This window comes from Pelodiscus sinensis, chromosome 4 (assembly GCF_052426305.1).
Source record: "Pelodiscus sinensis isolate ZL-2025 chromosome 4, ASM5242630v1, whole genome shotgun sequence".
Taxonomy (NCBI): domain Eukaryota; kingdom Metazoa; phylum Chordata; order Testudines; family Trionychidae; genus Pelodiscus; species Pelodiscus sinensis.
This window is the reverse complement of record NC_143055.1, coordinates 127,459,573-127,479,091: the sequence shown is the minus strand read 5'-3', so window position 1 is coordinate 127,479,091 and position 19,519 is coordinate 127,459,573. Positions and strand designations below refer to the sequence as shown.

General features: G+C 45.7%; 1 protein-coding gene across 2 annotated transcripts in view; it reads left to right on the top strand.

Annotated features, from left to right (window-relative positions):
* FRAS1 (Fraser extracellular matrix complex subunit 1) overlaps nucleotides 1-19,519 on the top strand; it is a 294,040-nt gene that overhangs the window by 182,918 nt on the left and 91,603 nt on the right. For both annotated transcript variants that reach the window (XM_075929458.2, XM_014578940.4), the window contains exons 27-30: nucleotides 301-385; nucleotides 2,187-2,513; nucleotides 9,560-9,713; nucleotides 17,351-17,529. In XM_075929458.2, the coding sequence (XP_075785573.2) occupies nucleotides 301-385; nucleotides 2,187-2,513; nucleotides 9,560-9,713; nucleotides 17,351-17,529 (745 nt within the window). The remainder of the gene's footprint in view (nucleotides 1-300; nucleotides 386-2,186; nucleotides 2,514-9,559; nucleotides 9,714-17,350; nucleotides 17,530-19,519) is intronic.

Sequence of the window (19,519 nt, the reverse complement as noted above, 5' to 3'; positions counted from 1 at the left end):
AAGTCACTGAAGTACTTTTGAAAGTCCTACCCAGTATTCTTTAATGGAGACTAGATTATTGAATTTTGGTCATACTGGCTTATTGCAATCAATAACAGGCAAAGGGAAATGAGTATATTACATACTGTGAATGCACGTCACTAACAAAGTGATATAAACCTGATTGCAGAAGTAGTCACTTGCCACTAATCTTCTCATTCCTATTTTTATATATATAGTATTTTTTATCTTTCATCTGTTCCACAAGCACATTTCATCCATTAATATTATTCTGTTTTTATGGTGGGGGGTCTTGTTTAGGAAAGGTCAGTTTTCCTTGAAAGTCAGCGATCAGAGATTCTTCTCCCAGTTGGAGGTGATCACTGTGCAAGCATTGTCCACACAGGTAATATAACAAACCTGAAGAAATCTTTTGTTGTTTTTATATAGATTTGAAAGTTACAAAGGAAAGTTGGTGTCTCATAACAATGACGAACGTCAGCAAAACTCAGTCTTTAAATTCCTACAAGCCAAAGACTTTTTACCAGAAACACGTAGAGCTTGATTTTCCTCTTATTTACATTGGTGTGAATTAGGAGTAGCTCCATTTAAAATTAATAGAATTACTACACCATGTAAAAAAATGTTAAGTTAGAGCAGAATTTGGGCCATTGAGTACTGTAGTGCTATGCACAATTATTAGGGCATAGCAGAATGGCAGCTCTTCTAAAGTTAAGGTTCTGAGCCACTTACTTTTTGAAATACTCTGATCTAGTCCTTGATTGCACGGCAGCTGAATCGTTATTGATCGCTACAGTAGAATCTTTTACACTTCAGAGCCTGTAGTTAAATGTCTGTTCCAGGGCTGCTGATTAAATATACTCCTCGGAACAGAGAGAACAGAAGAGCTTTCTAAATGTCTCTGTCGTCATTTCTGTATTCCCTTGAACTGCTCGCCACTTTTACTCACGCTGAGCATATCGCCCACTAGAAGATTTACCCAGTGTTGCTTGGGTCCTTAATTCAAGTTTTGTTTTTCATTTAAATCTGGGGAGGAGGGGTTCAGGATGCAGGCTGCCCAGGGGAGAGAGGACAACCCCAGCCCTCTCTCACCACAGCAGCTCGGGGCCAGGTGAGAAGTGCCTCTCCTTGGCTGCTGCAGCTGCAGTGAGCACAGCCAAAGGAGTACAGTGAGCACAGCCAGGGAAGGGGTACATGTCCCCTGACTGAGGTGCGCGCGCACGCACACACAGACAGACAGACAGACACACAGACAGACAGACAGACAGACTCTCTGAAATATACAGTAAAGAGCTGTTCCTTTCTCCACCTCTGCCCCCTGCTGGCCTAGTGTGGTGCTAGCTGTCCTGATTCCTATCTCTAGCTCCTTGCTGCGCCCCCCGGTGGTCATTTTGCAGCATAACTGTCCTTCCTGCCAGACCCTTCCTGTTTAAAACAGCTGGCTGTTCCCTCTAGGTGCTGTGTGCCCCTTGCAGGGTGGGGGCGGTGGGCAAAGATTTCACATGCTCTCCCACCAAGGCCAATTAGGGTCTGCAGGTGGAGGAGCACGGGAAGTTTCTTAGCCCCGCCCCTTTCTCCTGAGGCCCCGCCCCTTCCAGGCAGCCTGGGACCACTTCACAGATTTGTGACGTTCCCCCCTCCACAAATTATTGCCCACCCCGATCTAGATAATGAACTTCAATCTGGTAAGGCTTGGACTGTAACTAGACTTCTTCCCAAGCCGTACAGTGTCTTCAGACTAGAGGTGGGTACCCCTTGACCCCGAAGTTAAGACTGTTTTGTAGGCCCAGGTCCAATCTATAAACTGGAGTTCCCTTCGACTTGAGCAAAACCAGGCGTTGTCCCTGGAGGGTCTTATCCAGCTCTCTGAGCAGAGCAGCACCAGGGTCGTAGACTGTGACCAGGTAACTATGTTGCTTTATGCATAAAATGTCCTGAGGCTTTTATGTTCTGCTTGCTGCGGTGTAAAACTCCCCCCTTCTAAATGTAATTCAATCTGACTAGTATTCTAAGGCCTATGCTCTTGGGGGAAAGTGCAGACAGGGAATCCCTGTTGTTTGCAAATAGGGACTTTCTGGCACACGGAAAGACTTAATCTCCCTGCCTCACAGCTTCCTTCCCAGACTTCCACCATCGCGAGAGCACTGTGACTTAGCAGACAGCTGAGAGCGGTTTTTGTGTTTCAGGCCCCGTACGTGCTCAGGAACGAAGTCCTCTTTCTCAGCAGAGGGGACGTGGGATCAATAACACGCACGTTGCTTGATATCCGCGACAGTGACAATCCCCAGGATGTAGAGGTGGTGGTAGTAGACCCTCCACACCACGGCCGCCTGGGAAAAGCTCCAGTGGACACAGCTTCTGCAGTCCAAGAATTCAATCTTGCTGAGCTGGCGAGCGGTCTCCTACGTTACGCTCACGATGGTTCTGACAGTCAGGATGACACGGTTCTTCTGCAAGTGAACGATGGGTACCACTTCCAGAACATCCTGTTCCACATTAAGATTTCTCCAAAGGTATGTTCCTTTTTGCAGTGGCCAAGCAGGTATAAAAGCAGTGTATCTGTGGGGGAGGCTAGAAACCAGATATCACTGACGGGGATGTGGCGAGGGAGAGGCAAACTGGCAAGCTGTGTTTGGGTTGGCAAAACCTTTTCTGCTGGCGTGTTGGTTTGTAGCCCCACAATGGCTCAATAGTTCCCGTTTCCATTCATCTCTGTCTACAGCTGGAGAGTTGAAAATGCACCGTCCTTTTCTCTGTGGGTGCTATGGACCTGTGAGAGGATGCGGGACATGAGGCTGCCTTCACTCCCAGGGAGGAAAGGATGCTGAGGGGTTGTAATCAAAAGTCACTGGGGCTCCCCCAAAGTTAGAGCAGCCACATCCATCCGCTCTATGCAGCCACAGGGCACAATGATTTTTTTGATACATGCTTTTATAATCTTCTGCAACACACGCATGAACTATTTTTATAACAGATTTTAAACTAAGACCCTGTAGACTTACAGTACATTCAGAGACTGACAAGGCTATACCTGGAGTTGGCAAAATGGTTTCATTAGCACTTGCATGGCTCTTTTGCAGGTTCCATGGGAGGGTGGCCTTTTCATTTTTTCTCCTTTCACGAGAAAGCAAAGCCACAGAACAGGGGCAGGAAGAGGAAGGTGGGGGACAAATAAAACCCAGTGGTACCCCAAATTTTTTGGGTGCCAGTGCATTCTGTGTATGGGTAAGGATGGCTCTGGATCTGTGAATCGGTGCCCTTTTGCTGCTTCCCTGTAACGTAGAAGTATCCCTAAGAACTCAAGCTATCTGAAGAAGAATTGTTTGCATGCTACTCAGTTTTTGAAAGTGCAGGGTTTTGTAGTAAATGACAGCAACGGAGAATGCTCAGTATAGTTTATTCCCCAGTTTTACTCTCCCTTCTCTCCAATTATTTTCTGGAGTCCTCCTGTGCTGCATTTAGGTACAAAGGGCAATAAGACAGAGATGATAGCAGAGCAGGATTTACCCTGAGGTGGGGCTGGCAGGTACCCAGTTTTTTGCCTTATCCTAATTCTCCCCTTTCTGCAATAGCCTTGGGAGATGAATTAGATGCAAAGTTTATTTCAGAAGAGGCACTGTCTAGACACACTCGAGACTTCTTTTTTCTTCCAGGTTTTCATCCAAAGGTTGTTACAGATGCTGCTATCACCTTAGGTGGAGGATACTTTTCACCCCTCTTCTAATTGAAGTACATGAGGCTTATCATAATGCCATACCAAATGATTGTATGGGCTATTTGAAAACATTTCTAGGGGTTCTATTAAATTGGCGTACAGAGTAACCCTTTAAGATTTTTATCTAGAGAAGCACCATATTATTAGAGCCAAAACATAAAGTAAGGACCACTGATTCTTTTGAGTGTTATGGAATTGAGACATTTGCTTCAATTTCTCCAGCCGTGTTGGTTTCTGCAAAGCTTTTGCTTGGGGGCTTCTGCTTGGTTTGCAGTATTTGTAAGACCTCATACCAAGACTTTTTGAGATCCTGGAGTCTAAAAGGTTGGTCTTGTTTTCCAGAGCACTTAGTAATTACTTGCATTTCTATATTGAGCCCTTTAGCCACTTTAACGTCAATGAAGCTATTGGTGCTGCTACTAATGATACTCTGTTGGAACACAGAGCCCATGCCCTAGAAAATGTGCCATCTGGCAGCATCAGATCAGTCAAAATGGAGCGGGTGTTAGACCTGGCTGCATGTCATATGTTTATTGTAGGTATCAGCTTTGGTGATGGGTTGTGGAAGCCTTTGCCTTCCAGGAGGCATAGAGAGATTTAGATTGGATAGATGAAATTAATGGGTAGCAGGTTTAAAACTAATAAAAGAAAGTTCTTCTTCACACAGCGTTTAGTCAACCTGTGGAACTCCTTGCCAGAGGAGGCTGTGAAGGCTAGGACTATAGAGTTTAAAGAGAAGCTAGATAATTTCATGGAGGTTAAGTCCATAAAAAGCTATTAGCCAGGGGATAAAACGGTGTCCTTGGCCTCTGTTTGTCAGAGGCTGGAGAAGGGATGGCAGGAGACAAATCGCTTGATCATTGTCTTCGGTCCACCCTGTCTGGGGTACCTGGTGCTGGCCACTGTCGGCAGACAGGATACTGGGCTAGATGGACCTTTGGTCTGACCCAATACGGCCGTTCTTATGTTCTTATGTAGTTGTTGGATGTTCTGTACAGTAAGGGCTTAGTGGTCTCGGTGCGTTTCGTAGCGGATGAGTGTCTCTAGTTGGCAGTTTCAGTAGGAAGGCCAAGGTTTGAACCGGCATGGAGACTGAGCTACCATCTCACTGCTAGGGACAATTCAGGCAGGTCAGGTTTGAGGCACATTGACAAGGCAGTGCGGCAGAAGCAAGGGCTACAAGAGCCAACGCTCTGCTTGCTGCATGGTTCGACAAAGAGGACGTTAGTCTTCAGGGCTGCTTAGTGCTGGTGAAAGGTGCATTTGAATATGTGCCTGCAGGTACCCAGTGGAAATGTAACCGTCAGCCTTGCCACGGGTAAACAAAACTCTGACATGCTTCCAGCTCTGTCCGGGTCCTCTGGGGGAGAACTGACTGGCTTGGCTGTAACTTGCCACTGACAAATAAAAGGGTTTGCAAGCAAGAAGGAACCTTTTTGCTGAGCACATTTTTATTAATTAGTTGGATCATGGCACCAAAGCCAGCTGGGAATGTTATTGGAAAATGAGAGATTGACTTATTGTGGGGAAGAAAGAGCCCTTCTTTAATTCATTCATTCATTCATTCATTCATTCATTCATTCATTCCTCCCTGGGAAATGATGGGATGCCATTGCGGCTCTGGACCTCGCTTTTAATTAACATTTTCCTGGAAACGTTTTCTTCTCAAACAATGTGTTTTTGGCCCTCACCCTCAAAGTACCCTGAGGCCTGGCTGCTCTCTTCTTTCTCCCCTGCCATCATAAATCTGGTAATCTCGCTAACCCTTTCAAGCTGGTAATTTCCTGCTGCTGATTTATGCTTTGATGTTAGACTCCATCCGTGCTGTGATATCACTGATGCGTCAAGACGAGTGGAAAGTTGCCATGGATATTGTTCACCTTCTCCTGAGCTGGCAATCAGTTCCGTCTTACTTCTGCTCAGTTCTTTCACAGCAGGGGTGAGGAACCTAAGGCCCAGGCGCCGAATGCAGCCCCCAGCTTGCTTGAATCCGGCCCCCGAGACTCAGGGCTCCTCCTCCCCCAGCACCGGGGAGCCCACAGGGATGGAGCACACAAAATCTACTAGTCAGGGCCCCACTAGGCTCTGGTGTGAGGTTGGAATGTGGGGCGTGTTTTTTGTCCTTCTCAGTTGGGGGCCACATCAAGGAGGTTTGTGGGGCAGTGGGTTTCACTTGTGTGCGGCCTCCTACTGATTTTTCTGTGGGTCCCCAACCCCCAAAAAGTTCCCTGACCCCGTTTTACAGAATAGAGCTGCCGTTTATTCTAGGGCAGGGGTCTCAAACGCACGCCCAGGAGCCATCTGCAGCCCAAGCAGTTCCACAGACCAGCCTGTGGACGGCTCCTGAGACGTGAGTCCCTGGGGGAAGGGGTGTCCATACCCTTCTCCCAAGTCCAGCCCCTGCTCTGCTCCTGTCCATCCAACCTCTTCCCCACTCTGCATTGCACCCCTGTCCTTAAGCCCTCTCCCCTGAGGGACACAGGCTCCAGGATTACTGGGGGCCTGGCGCAGGTCAAGCCCCCACCGCGGCAGTGAGAGCTATGGGGAAGCAGCATAAGGCAGCAGCTTCTGCTTTGCTCCGCCACCATCTCCCAGCTAGCCCAGTCGCTCCGCTTCACCGCGGCAACGGGAAGCAGAGCACCCCAGCCCCAGCACAGGCCGGCTTGGGAGACGGCAGTGGAGTGAAGCTGGCTGCTGTCGAGCACCATTTCCCTGCGGCTCCCACTGCCCAAGGCCCCATGGGCTAAGCTGAGTATGGGGGAACATCCCGCCCATAGGACAGTTGGGGCAGCTGCGCCATACCGTCCCATGGACGGGACCGCTCTGCACACACCTGCCCCAGGCCTTAGAGACATGCCGGCAGTGGTGCAAAGCTAATAGCCATAAGCCGCCCTCGCCCCACTGCGCTACCGGGAGCCTCTGGGGGGGATTAAATCTCCTGGGGGCAGCAGAGGGGGCTGGTGGACACATGGGGGGGGAGTGTGTGGGTTGGCAGATGCATGGGGTGAAACAAATGGAGATATCCTCCTCCCCTCAAGCCCTGCCAGAGGGGGGGTGTCTGCTGGCCCACCAGGAAGATTTGAGGACAGGCACTGGCGCTATGATAAATTGAGTCTGAGACCCCTGTTCCAGGGGAACTGCTGATCCCACATGCGGTAAAACTGAGGCCTCCATGACGTTCTGATGAAAAAATAGTATTATGCGACATCAACATAATGGATTAAAAATGGACTGGTCTCAAAAAGTAATGGTAAATGGGGAGTTGTCAACCTGTGTGTGTGTGTGTGGGGGGTCCTTCAAGGGACTTTCCTTGGTCCAGTGTTGTTCAATATTTTTATAAATGATTTGGAAGAAAATATTGCTGATAAACTTTTTAGATAACATAAAACGTGGAGAAGTGGTAAATAATTAGCATAGATAAGTTGTATAGAGCAATCGGGATTGCTTGGTAAACTGTTTTTATCTGAACAGCGTGCAGCCAAATGCAAGGTAGAAAGGTGAACAGTGGGTCACGCTGACAGGATGTGCAAGACTGTAGCTTAGAAAGAGGTGAATGAAAAGGACGGGTGGCTAGCTGTCCATGTCATGCTGTGGCGAAGAGGGCTGGTACAATTCTCGGCTGTAATGCAGTGATATAGTGAGTAGATAGAAGGGAGTGTTGTTACTAGTCCATAGAGTATCAATGAAACCATTCCTGGAATAATGTAACATGTTCTGCTGTCCACACTTCAAGAAGGATGCTGAAAAATTGCAGAGGCTTCAGAAAAGAGCTACAAAAATTATTTGGGGTCTGGAAAATCTGCCTTACAGAGTTCAGAAGCGCAATATATTTAGCTGATTAAAGAGAAGATGAAGGTGACTTGACCATGGTCTATAAGTACTTGCACAGGGAGACAATTTTTGATCATAGAGCGCTCTTAATTTTAGTATACGAAGGTATAATAAGATGGCTGGAAAGTGAAGCTAGAAGAGTACACACTATAAATAAGACACAAATGTTTAACAGTGAGGGTAATTAACCATTGAAACATTGTGATAGTCTTGAAGACATCACTTGAAGTCTTTAAATTAAGACTGGATGTCTTTCTTAAAAATATGCCCTAGCTCAACCACATGATATGGGCTTGATACAAGAATTGATGGGTGAAATTCTCTGGCTTGGGTCACACAAGAGGTCAAATGAGATGATCAAAATGGCCTCCTCTGGCCTTAAAGCCTATTAATGAGGTGTGTGAGAACGTGTCACTGTTGTTAAAACTGTCTTTGCCTCAGGATAAATGTGGCTTCCAAAGACTTATTTTCCAGCTGGAAAACTTCCTGTCATAAATAAAGAACTCCAGGTGTATGTGTTTCTAGACACGCTACCATACGCAAACTAGGGATGTAAGTGACTAGTTCAGTCACTACTCGACTAGCGGCTTCCCCCATTTGCTGCCTCTGTCAGCACCCTCTGGGGGTAGGAGACGGGGAGGCAGAGACGAAGCCCCAGCTCACTCCTGGTCCCTGAAACTAAGCCTCTGCCCTTGAAATGTAGCAAGAGCCACGGAAATTCCATCGACTGCTTGGTTAGCTGATTAATTGAAATTTAACATCCCTAACCCAAACTCCTCAGTCGTTTCCTGCAGGCGCAAACACTTTTGCAATTGCAGAGCTCTATCAGGGAATTTAGGCCTGTCTTTTGATAGCTGGTGGGAAAAGCTTGTGGTTGGTTCTAGAGGTGTTATGCTTGGACATGCTTCCTAATGTCAAAGGGGTGATTAGGAGAGCCTGTGGCTGTGTCTACATTGGCATGATTTTGCACAAAAGCAGTCTCTTTTGTGCAAAAACATGCTGCCTGTCTACACTGGCGGGGAGTTCTTGTGCAAGAACACTGACGTTCTAATGTGTGAAATCAGGGCTTCTTGCACAAGAACTATGACGCTCCCGCTCAGGAAAAAGCCCTCTTGCGCAGCTGTTCTTGCACAAGAGGCCAGTGTAGACAGGCAACATGAATTTCTTGCGCAAGAAAGCCCAATGGCTTAAATGGCCATCGGAGCTTTCTTGCGCAAGAGAACATCTACACTGGCACGGATGCTTTTGCACAAAAGCACATGCCAGTGTAGACGCTCTCTTGTGCAAATACTTTAACGCAAAAATTTGCGTTAAAAGTATTTGCACAAAATCTTGCCAATGGAGATGTAGCCCCAGTGTATTAAAGAGTTTCTATTCCACTATGATGAAAATTACAGATACTTAATGGGATTAAGAGTGTTTTTATTTATGGCTCGTTTTTAAAGCAGGATGTGATTTGTAACCATCCTTGAAGAAGTATGTTTGGAGGAAGGATTTAAAAGTGGGAGAGAGAGGAGACATGGGAGATAGTCCCAGGGAATTCTGGGCCTGGACATAGATTTTAGGGGACATAGGTTTTAGGGGAGATAGTGAGGATTAACCTGACAGGAGAGACGCTGAAAAAGGAAAGAAAAGGAAGCTGCAGATGCACCAGGACTCTGACGATGAAGATGCTGTTTAGGTGCAGCAGTGAACAGGTCATGGAGAGAGATGGAGGATGATGGTACAGGAGAGGAGGAGAGACTTGAGATCAAGAGGAGTTGGCTTCAAATGGGGCCAGGAGAAAATTACAAATGGGACTAACTGAGGAGAAAGTGGAAGGTGGGAGGGAAATGGAGCTGGCAGGGCAGGGGGCTTCCCTCTCTGAAGCAGATGAGGAGAATCAAAGAGAATCAGCTGCACCATGTGTTCTGCAATATTCAGTCTAACCTTTCTCGTTTAAAAGTGTATTTATATTGGCCCAATATTATTGCCCATCAGTTGAGCCTCTGCTGCTGTCCCTCCCACTTGCAGAACGATGGAGGCTCCCGGCTGGTTACTGACCCCACGGTGTGGGTCCCCAAAGGAGGGATGCTGCCGATCACCAACAGAATTTTGCAAGCAGAGGTGCCTGGTGCCAGTGAATCTGAGATAACCTACACAATCGTCAAGGGCCAGCCAAAATACGGTAACTTGTTGTAGCTCTCTTCTTGCCAGGGGGCATTCCTGATGTGCTGCTGTTCCCTCTTTTCTTCCCTGGCATCTCCGACCCATAACAGATGTGCAAGGTTCTAGTTCTCGCCGAGTCAGACACTGACTCAGGATATTATAATTTCCTGGTGTTTTGTACAGCTCTAATACACAGTTTGTAGTAGTGCTATGTTTAAACACAGCCAGTTATGAACACTTAACTATGATGTCCAAATCCCACATCTGGCCAGTTAAAAAGGCCGCATAGGCTTGTAAAACAGTCTTATCTAGATTCCAACCTGGATGGCCCCAAGTTGGGGTCTGCACCTTCTGCCTCATTGTCCGTGTTTGAAAATTCATTGAGCTCAGTGGAGTTAATATGGATTTAGGCTCAGAGGTTCAAAGTATTTAGGCACCTGAATCTCATTGATTTCAGTGGAAACTGGCGTATCTTTGAGCACCTGGAACAAAGACCTTCATAGGAGCACAATGTCACCTATGGTGTGCCAAACTATAACATTATGGGTGTGTCTAGACTACATGCCTCTGTCGTCAGAGACATGTAGATTAGACACATAGGCAAAGGCAAATGAAGCCACGATTTAAATGATCGCGGCTTCATTTACATTTACATGGCTGCCACGCTGAGCCGACAAACAGCTGATCAGCTGTTTGTCCGCTCAGCGCGCTAGTCTGGACGCTCCCCTGCCAACATCAAAGCCCTTTGTCGGCAGCCCCGTTATTCCTCGTGGGATGAGGTTTACCGGGGCTGCCGACAAAGGGCTTTGATGTCGGCAGGGGAGCGTCCAGACTAGCGCGCTGAGCAGACAAACAGCTGATCAGCTGTTTGTCGGCTCAGCGCGGCAGCCATTTAAATCGCGGCTTCATTTGCCTTTGCCTATGTGTCTAATCTACATGCCTCTGACGACAGAGGCATGTAGTCTAGACACACCCTCAGTGACACCGTGTCGTCATAGTCATGTTGGTTCTAGGATGTTAGAAGGACAAGGTGGGCAAGTTGTTATCTTTGATCTTCTGTTGGTAAGAGACACACTCTGTGTAGGCATGAAAGACATTATTTCACCCATCTTGTCCCTCTAACATCTTGGGATGAATTTTGAGTTAAGAGCAGCAAAGAGCAGCACATATCTAAGAAAAGGTAGAAGGGAGAACGGCAAAATAGAGACAATGGATTTCAGGAAGGCGGATTTTGGTAAGCTCAGAGAGCTGATAGGTAAGGTCCCATGGGAATCGAGACTGAGAGGAAAAACAACCGAGGAGAGTTGGCAGTTTTTCAAAGGGACATTGTTAAGGGCCCAAAAGCAAGCTATTCTGATGTGTCGTAAAGATAGAAAATATGGCAAAAGACCGCCTTGGCTTAACCACGAGATCTTGAATGATCTAAAAATAAAAAAGGAGTCATATAAAAAATGGAAAGTAGGACAAATTACAAAGGATGAATATAGGCAAACAGCACAGGAATGCAGTGGCAAGATTAGAAACGCAAAGGCACAGAATGAGCTCAAACTAGCTACGGGAATAAAGGTAAACAAGAAGACGTTTTATAAATACATTAGAAGCAAGAGGAAGACCAAGGAGAGGGAAGGCCCACTGGTCAGTGAGGAGGGAGAAACAGTAACAGGAAACTTGAAATGGCAGAGATGCTCAATGACTTCTTTGTTTCGGTCTTTACCGAGAAGTCTGTAGGAATGCCTAACACAGTGAATGCTAGTGGAAAGGGGGTAACAGAGCATATTGGGCTGAAAAATAAATATGAATAAAAAAGAAGAATGTTCATTTCCCCATCGTATGTATTGTTTCATTAACAAGGGCAAGTTATCTTTAAACATGCTTTAAACCCAAATGAAAGTGTGCTGTTGTTTTAATTTGCTGCACAGATCAAATTAGAAGGGGTCACTTTCGCAACACAGACTGCACTTCGTTTTTAGAAGAGGTTTATTTCTGAAACAGCTGCTGACGTTTCACAGAAGGCGTTGTTAAAACCAGTACAGTACTATAGTTCAGTTCATATTTACATAAGCCCTATTTTATACATGGTTAAGGAGTGTGTATCACCGTTAATCATTTGTTTTGTATTATATTCAGTAGGGTATGTCCCTGCTTGTAAATATCAGTGTAAGGGCAGTGCCTGTCAGAGGCTTGTGTTGAAACAGGAATTTTGCCTTTAGGAGTCCATCTGCTGCTGCCTAACTGTACTCTGACGTTATAATCCTCTAGTTGTATCATTGTAATTATCGCTACAACAGTTTGTGTTGATACAAACAGAGGCTTCAGATGAGGAATAAACAGCAAGAGCCTTTAATCCTCAAAATTTTCTGTGAAATATTATCCTTATTAGGCACAGAATTTTTTTACAGAGCAGAGAAATACAGAAAACAGGTCCTGAGTAAAAGGGGGTCAAAATAAGGCTCCTGCGAAAGCTGAATTTCCAGTCCATGAAAGCTGTGTTTATTTTCCAGCCTCAGCTTATTGTTCCTCAAAACCAATTAGATATTTATATTTGCTGATGCTTCCTTATGATTTGTGGGGAAATAGCTCATCCAGGCACCATTGAAGTCTGTCCCAAAACTCCAGTTCACTTGAGTAGAATCAGGATTTCTCTCCAGCTTTGAAACGTTAGTAAAATCGGGCATCCAAAGATCCTGACTCACGTGAGTAAAGATGTCAGAATGAGGCTTTTGATTAATTTAAAGGACCGTGCTGCTAAGGAACTTTTAGTGTAGCTGTCAGTGTGTGTATCAAGGACCTTCAAGCTCTCTAACCCCGCCAGTTCAGGCGGCCTCTCACACTGTGATGCTGATCAAAAGTCTTGTAAGATGTTAGTCGTTGTGGATGTTTGTCTTGAGATGAGAATCTCTAGGTTAGAGATGTCATTCTTGATGTTTTTCTGTTTCTTGTATAAGATACTTATCAGGTGGTTCTTTAATTTCTTGGATAGTGTGAAGCAGAGTCTCTCACTGTAGTCAGTACACTGTAGCCGTCCGTGATGCTGATGTGAAGCCTGAAGCCTCGTAACAGGTACAGGCAGGGACACATGAATGGTCTCCAGCCGCTCATGAGCCATCAATAGAGCGGCTCCCCAGCTTTGCACCCCAGCACTGCCTTACGCTCCTCAAGGCCTCCCTGGCCTGTGCAAGTTCATTAGTTCACTGCTCCCTCAGTGTGGCGTGGATACACAGTGGCCTTTGTAAACAGAACTGAGATTTCTCAAGCGCGTCAGCCAAAAAGCACTGGCTGAGGTAAAATATAAAACAGGTTTATTAACTACAGAAAGGTAGATTGTAAGTGATTGTAAGGCAGTGGGCAGCCTGCAGCCTGAGGGCTGCAAGCAGCCCATCAGGGTTCAAAGTATGGCCCACAAGATGTTTTGTTAACTTTGCCCACATGCAGGGTTGCCAGATTTCTCTGGTTTCCATCTGTGTAGCTTTTTTTTTTTTTTTTTTTTTGTTTTTTGGTAAATAAACCGGTATCACTAAAGTGACACACACTTAAAACAAGGGCATGTGAAGTGAGTTGCATGCAGATTGCACACAACATTCTGTGAGAGCCGTGCGCTCCCTCTGCACCCAAAGCGCTACTACGGTTTCACTGAGCACAGTCTGCAAATTCTAGGTAAGCAAGCACAGACAGCAAAACTACCCTATCCTGGGAGACCATCTTGGTTATGTCCAGTGCTTTTTTGTTTAAAAAAAAAAAAGGGGGGGGGGGGGGGTGTGCCGGTACTAGGGTTGCAAGATGTTGAGCAAAAAAATTGTCAAGCAAAAATTTAAAACAAGTTGGAAAAAATTTGTCGAGCAAAAAAACCCGTTGGGGCTGAAATGCAGTCCTGGCCTCTTTAATTGCTGCGTGTCCTGAGCGGGCTTACTGAAAGCGGTGAGTGCTCCCAAAAACCGGTACCGGTGCGTACCATCACAAAAAAAGCCCTGGTTATGACAGTCTTGTGGCTGTCATTCATGTGGCCCACTCACTGACCTAGGTTGCCCATCATTGATGTTGAGAGCGACCCAATCCTGAGGTGGGCCAGTGAATGTCAACTGTTATGAGAGTAAATTATTCTTTGTCACCTTATATAAAAACCAGAAAATCCTGTTTTCTGTAATGATGATGTTCACACTGAACCCCGAGAACATTCAATGTGAACTAGGTCACTACTCTTTAATAACCTAATACTTTTTCTCTTGCTTTAATCCTAGTCTAAGGAATTAATTTTATATTTACATAGCGGCAGTATGTTAATACATCTTTTATTTAGTGAAAAATACCCTTCAAACCTCTAGTACTCAAAATAGTTTTCCTAGCTCAGCATTATTGAAATGAAAAGTTAATAGTGATAATGTAACAAAATAAAGTTTGTGTAATTTTGAAGTATAAAGGAGACAAAAGTAACTGATCAAGTATCAGAGGGGTAGCTGTGTTAATCTGGATCTGCAAAAGTGACAAGGAGTCTTGTAGCACCTTAGTGTACGTCTAGACTACAGGCTTTTGTCGACAGAAGTTTTGTCGACAGATACTGTCGACAAAGAGCATCCAGACTACATCCAGTTCTGTCGACAAAGCAAGCCGCTTTGTTGACATGAAAGTGTAGACACAAAGGACAGTGTAGATGCAATAACGCCTTCTGTCGACAGAACTCTGTCAACAAAAGGCGTTATTCCTCGTAGAATGAGGTTTACAGTCGTCGACAAAACTGCTGAGTTCTGTCGACGTTATGTCGATAGAACTCAGCAGCAGTGTAGATGCAGGTATAGTTTTGTCAACAAAAGTCCACTTTTGTCGACAAAACCCTGTAGTCTAGACACACCCTTATAGACTAACAGATGTATTGGAGCATAAGCTTTCATGGTCTGAGCAAAAGAGGTAGAAAAAAGGAACCTATATTTGGCAGGCATATAGATAAGATATCATTACCGTAAAAGAAAAACAAACATACATTCTAAATGCTATATTTTTAGTCTAAGCAACAATTGAATCAATTTCTCACTCTGACAGATGGTACAAGCAGGTTATAGTTTCTTAGTACTACCTTCCAGGCTGGGACCACCTTTCCCCAATTCAGAGTCTTTAAGATTTTTCAAAGGATCACCGTCTCCCAGTCCATGTTGCTTCCCACAGCTCCTGTTGTCTGGGAATGGTGATCTATGGCCAACGCAACCTGCAATCACCTGTACTGTGGAGGCGCCAGTAAGTTTAATGGTAGTGGCCTACCAGAGGCTAACCTTGGTGAATCACTGCCATTTTATTGCCCACTGCTGAACTAAATGGTCACAATGACCCTTTCTGTCCTTAACATTTATTTTTATGTACATCAAGGATGTGCACAGCCCTAGAACTGTGTGCAAAATGTGATATAGAACCCATTACCATTAGGACAAATCTCTAGAATGCCCCTATTGCAATCAACAGAAAAATGGCAAGCAAATGGTCTGGTAACACTTTATAGACTAACAAATATGTAGATGGTATCATGAGCTTTCGTGGGCACAGCCCACTAGCTCATGATACCATCTACATGTTTTGTTAGTCTATAAAGTGCTACCAGACCATTTGCTTGCTGTTTTTATTCTGTAACAGACTAACTCGGCTACCCCCTGAAGCAACAGAAAAATCGTTATTGAAGTCCATGGTGCAGAGAGAGGCCATTATTCTAGACGTGCTACAAAGTTTTGTTCTGAAGTTACTGAGTATATACTGAGTGCAGGAGTTGATTTAACCTGGACGTTTGCATTTTTAAATAATTTAGATGTTACAAATTAATTAGACGTCATAGCTGACATATGGGAATAGCCTGGTCCGTTGCAAAAACACTTATTAAAAGACACGGAACAAAGACATCAACACCTTCAGTGTAATGGAACCATTTCAGAACAGATGACAGTTTAGGAATTCATGAATCCCAAGAGAATTACATCCAGATGTGATCTAAAGACATTTAATCCAATGGCACGAGTACTTTATTTCAATGTCAGTTAAATATAATTCATTTTAAAAAAATGTTTTCTTGTTTTGCTAGTGTAGTGGGATTGTTTTGATTAGTGTAGTTTCTAATAAGGTTTTTTTTTTTTTTGCTTGATTTGTTTGTATTTATACATAAGATTTTGAACACAGTTTGTGCTCTTTTTGGCTCAATAAAATAAAATATTTAGGACCAAGATTTTGATGTCCTTTCTCTGAGTGAATAGCAGCTGGCTCTGTGTAATCTCCTGGAAGTAAATGGGAGTGCTCATGGAGTGAGTTCTTGTTCCACATGAGTAAGGCAGAACAATCTCCTTCTATATACTTTTAAGGGTCAAGGTTGATACAGGTTGCACCTCTGAAATCTGGCATTCTCTGATCTGGCAACATCCATGGTCCAGTGGGACCACGGATGCTCTTGGACCAGAGAGCCTGGAAGTCTAATGGTCAGAGGGCCAGCAGCCCCATAGCAGTGCTGGGGCTGGGGTCATAGAACCCTGGCAGTCCACAGCAGTGTGGGACCGGGGCACCTTGGCCACCCACAGCAGTGCAGAGCCAGGGGCTAGAGAACTCCAGCTGTCTGTAGCAATGTGGGGCTGGGGGCTGAAAAAGCCCAGCAGTGTGGGGCCAGGGACCTTAGCCGTTCACTCAGTGCAAGGCTGACGAAGCCCAGCCACCTGCAGCAGCGTGGAGCTGGGGGCTGGAGAGCCTTAGATGCCTGTGGCAGCACAGAACTGAGGAAATCTGTCCGTCTGCAACAGCTCGAAGCCAGTCTGGGGCTGAAGAATCCCAGCCGCCCATGGCAGCACGACGGATAGCCTGGCTGGGGAGGGAGCAGAAAAGGCCAGAGGCGGGAGGCCAGCTGGCTCCAGGCAGATTCTGGTCCGGCAAATTCTCCCCTGGCCCAGCAAATTCTCTCATTTGGGACCAATCAGGTCCTGGTGGTGCCCGACCAGGGAGATACAACCTGTATATAACAGGATAGATCCTCTGCTGATGTGCCTCGTCATGGCTGCACTGAACCCAGTGGAGCGAGGACAGCTCACGCCAGCTGAAGATCTGTCAGTCTGTGTGTAGCTGCGGATATAAGTGGAATGTCTTCTGTGCGACGTCAAGGGATCTTTAAACTGAATATTATTGATTAGAAGCTGTACATGTGCAGAGTGTTTACATCCGCTAATAATACTGGGTGTTTGAATGTATTAGTTCAGCAATTGCATGTGGGCTGAATATTTCTGCTTAATGAAATGAATAGAGAACAGAATTAAGGGGTTATAAGGTACCCAAAAGCAATAGACAGTCTGGGCTAGAAATAATTAAAGGGCACCCCAAATGTTGACAAAAGAACAGATGAAGAGTTAGCTCTTTGTATGCAGGCGTAGGTAGGGCGGCCTAGGAGCAGCATGCTGGCACTTGGGAGACATGGATTTGGCCTTGTTGACCTCTGGCATCTTCCCTGTGCCTGTCACCCATCTCCAGAAGTGGATTCTCCTGCCTCACAGGGGTTTCTGGAATCCACTGATGATTTGTTTTAATCTAGAGCAAAACCAGTAAACGGTGGGTAAAGACATTTCCCTTTGAATGCACGTTGGTTGTGGGGGAGGATACACATGCCTCCTTTACTCATATATGGCCTCTCCCTGTTCACCTCTGCTTTCTCAGGGGAGGTGGTCCTTCTAGCTCCAATGCCAGCAGATGGCCCGGCTGACTCATGGCAGCGTCTGTCAGACGGAAGAGCGGCCATGCCCACCACCTCTTTCACCCAGCACGATATCAACGAAGGTGTTGTGTGGTACCGGCACTCCGGATCGCAAGTGGAGAGCGACTCTTTCTACTTCCAGGTAACAACTCTGTCTTGCCATCTTGACTTAGCAAACTGTCCCAAAGCAGCTGGTCTTTTCCTCTGTGATTTACTCTCTTTTGCTCCGCCTTCATCGTTATCCGGATCGATATTCATGCCTGGTGACAGAAAGGTTTAATCAGAGTTAGGACCAAATCTTAGTCGTAATGCAGGTAAAACTCCCACTGATGGCAAAGAGAGTTTTGTCTGACTCTGGGATATGGCCCATGGTAAGGACTGCAGCAGGAGAGGTATCCATCTGCAGAGCTGACTTATGAGGGTAACTCTTGTATGGTGATGTTGACCTGCTTTGTCAGCTGTAGGGGAAATTGCCTTTCATTTCGTACCATCCATCTCCAAGAAGAGTAGCCCCTCAGGAGGAAAAGTCAGACTGTATCACTCCAGGAGATGGAGGTGTAAGGTGTGAGAGAATGACAGCCCCCGATGGCTTATGTTGTATGCATGGCCAGCATAGGGCAGCTCCCAGAATGAAAGCAGCACACTCAGGACAGCATGTAAGACACAGATTGGACTAGTGTGCCTGGAGGCTCGTGCCACCCTCCCCTTCCATGCTGGGCTCTACACAAAATATTGTTGCTTAAAAATGCAGATGCTCATGGCACGCCACTTTTCAGGAATCCTGCAACAGGATCTTCATAGTGTGTGTGTGGGAGGGGTTGGGACTGGCTCCCGGGCAGACCAGGGCACTGGGGCACTGGGGCTGAGAGGAAAATTTTCCCCAGCAGCCCCACAGATATCACTAGGAAGATGTAACACAGCTGTTTCCTTTCTTCTCTTCCTGTGACCCTTTGTAATAGGAACCCTCTTCAAGATAAGCACTTTCCAGGGGAAAGCTACAGCCAAAGGCGGCAGGGATGGTCCTGTGCCTTAGGCCAGGTCTACACTAGACATGGAAGGTTGGCTTAAGGTATGCAACTCCAGCTACATAAAGAACGTATCAGGAGTCGGCTTACCTTAAGAGGAGCTTGGTGCCGTCTTCACAGTGGGACACCAATGGGAGCATTCCCTCACTCCTTGCGACAGCAAGGAGTACTGGTGCCGACCGGAGCCACCCTCGGCGTGTTACTTAGCAAGTCTTAACTAGACATGCTAAATCAACTGCCAGAAGATCGATCTCTGGCATGTAAGTACGTGGCCTTAGGCCATGTCATGGAATAGCTGAGAGGGAAGGAAGGGGGAAAAAAACTCTATGGGGAAATGGGTGCAGTTTTTCTCTGCCCGGGCACCCACTCTGTGTAAACTTACGAATGTGAGTGAATAAAGACAAGCAGCCCACCTTGAGATTTGCTGCTGCCAGTATGGAAGTGTGGCTCACGACTCCAGGGTTCAGTTCTGTTTTGCACTGAAAGCAGGGATTTAATGTCTTTGCTTTATATGAAAAATGCAGCGTACCTGCCCCAAATTTATCATGCTGACTTTGAACAGCATGTGGATTTTTTTGAGAGTTGAGTTAGAGTTGAAAACACCAAAATCAAGTGCTCGTCTCTCTCCTGGGGTTCTCTCATGTAATAATTTAATTTTCATACTAGACTGCTCCTTTCCCTCCATTAATAAATGTACATATAAACAAAAAGGCGCAGCCACCATTATAATAAAATAAACGTCATGTTGCCCACAGGCAGAATGATCATAAAATCTCTCAGACAGGACCTTTCATTTTGCAGGGAAGCTTAACAGCCTCCCAAAATGCTATGTCAACATGAACACTTGCATGCAATATTCTTTACATTTGGTTTACAACTTAGATGCTACTACTGAGAGGCAATTAAGGTAATTTCTGAAGTAATTAACATAAGTGATAATGAGGAAGTTAAGAGTGCCAGATGTTGAGCAAGCTAATCTTTAATTTAATTGCTGTGTTTCTGTTAGGTATATGCTCTGTGCATGAGTCAGAAGTTTGTTTTTATTTTCTTGACGCAGTGGCAATAATGATATGAGGAGCCCTATAGGGAAACAAAGCTATGGTGTGC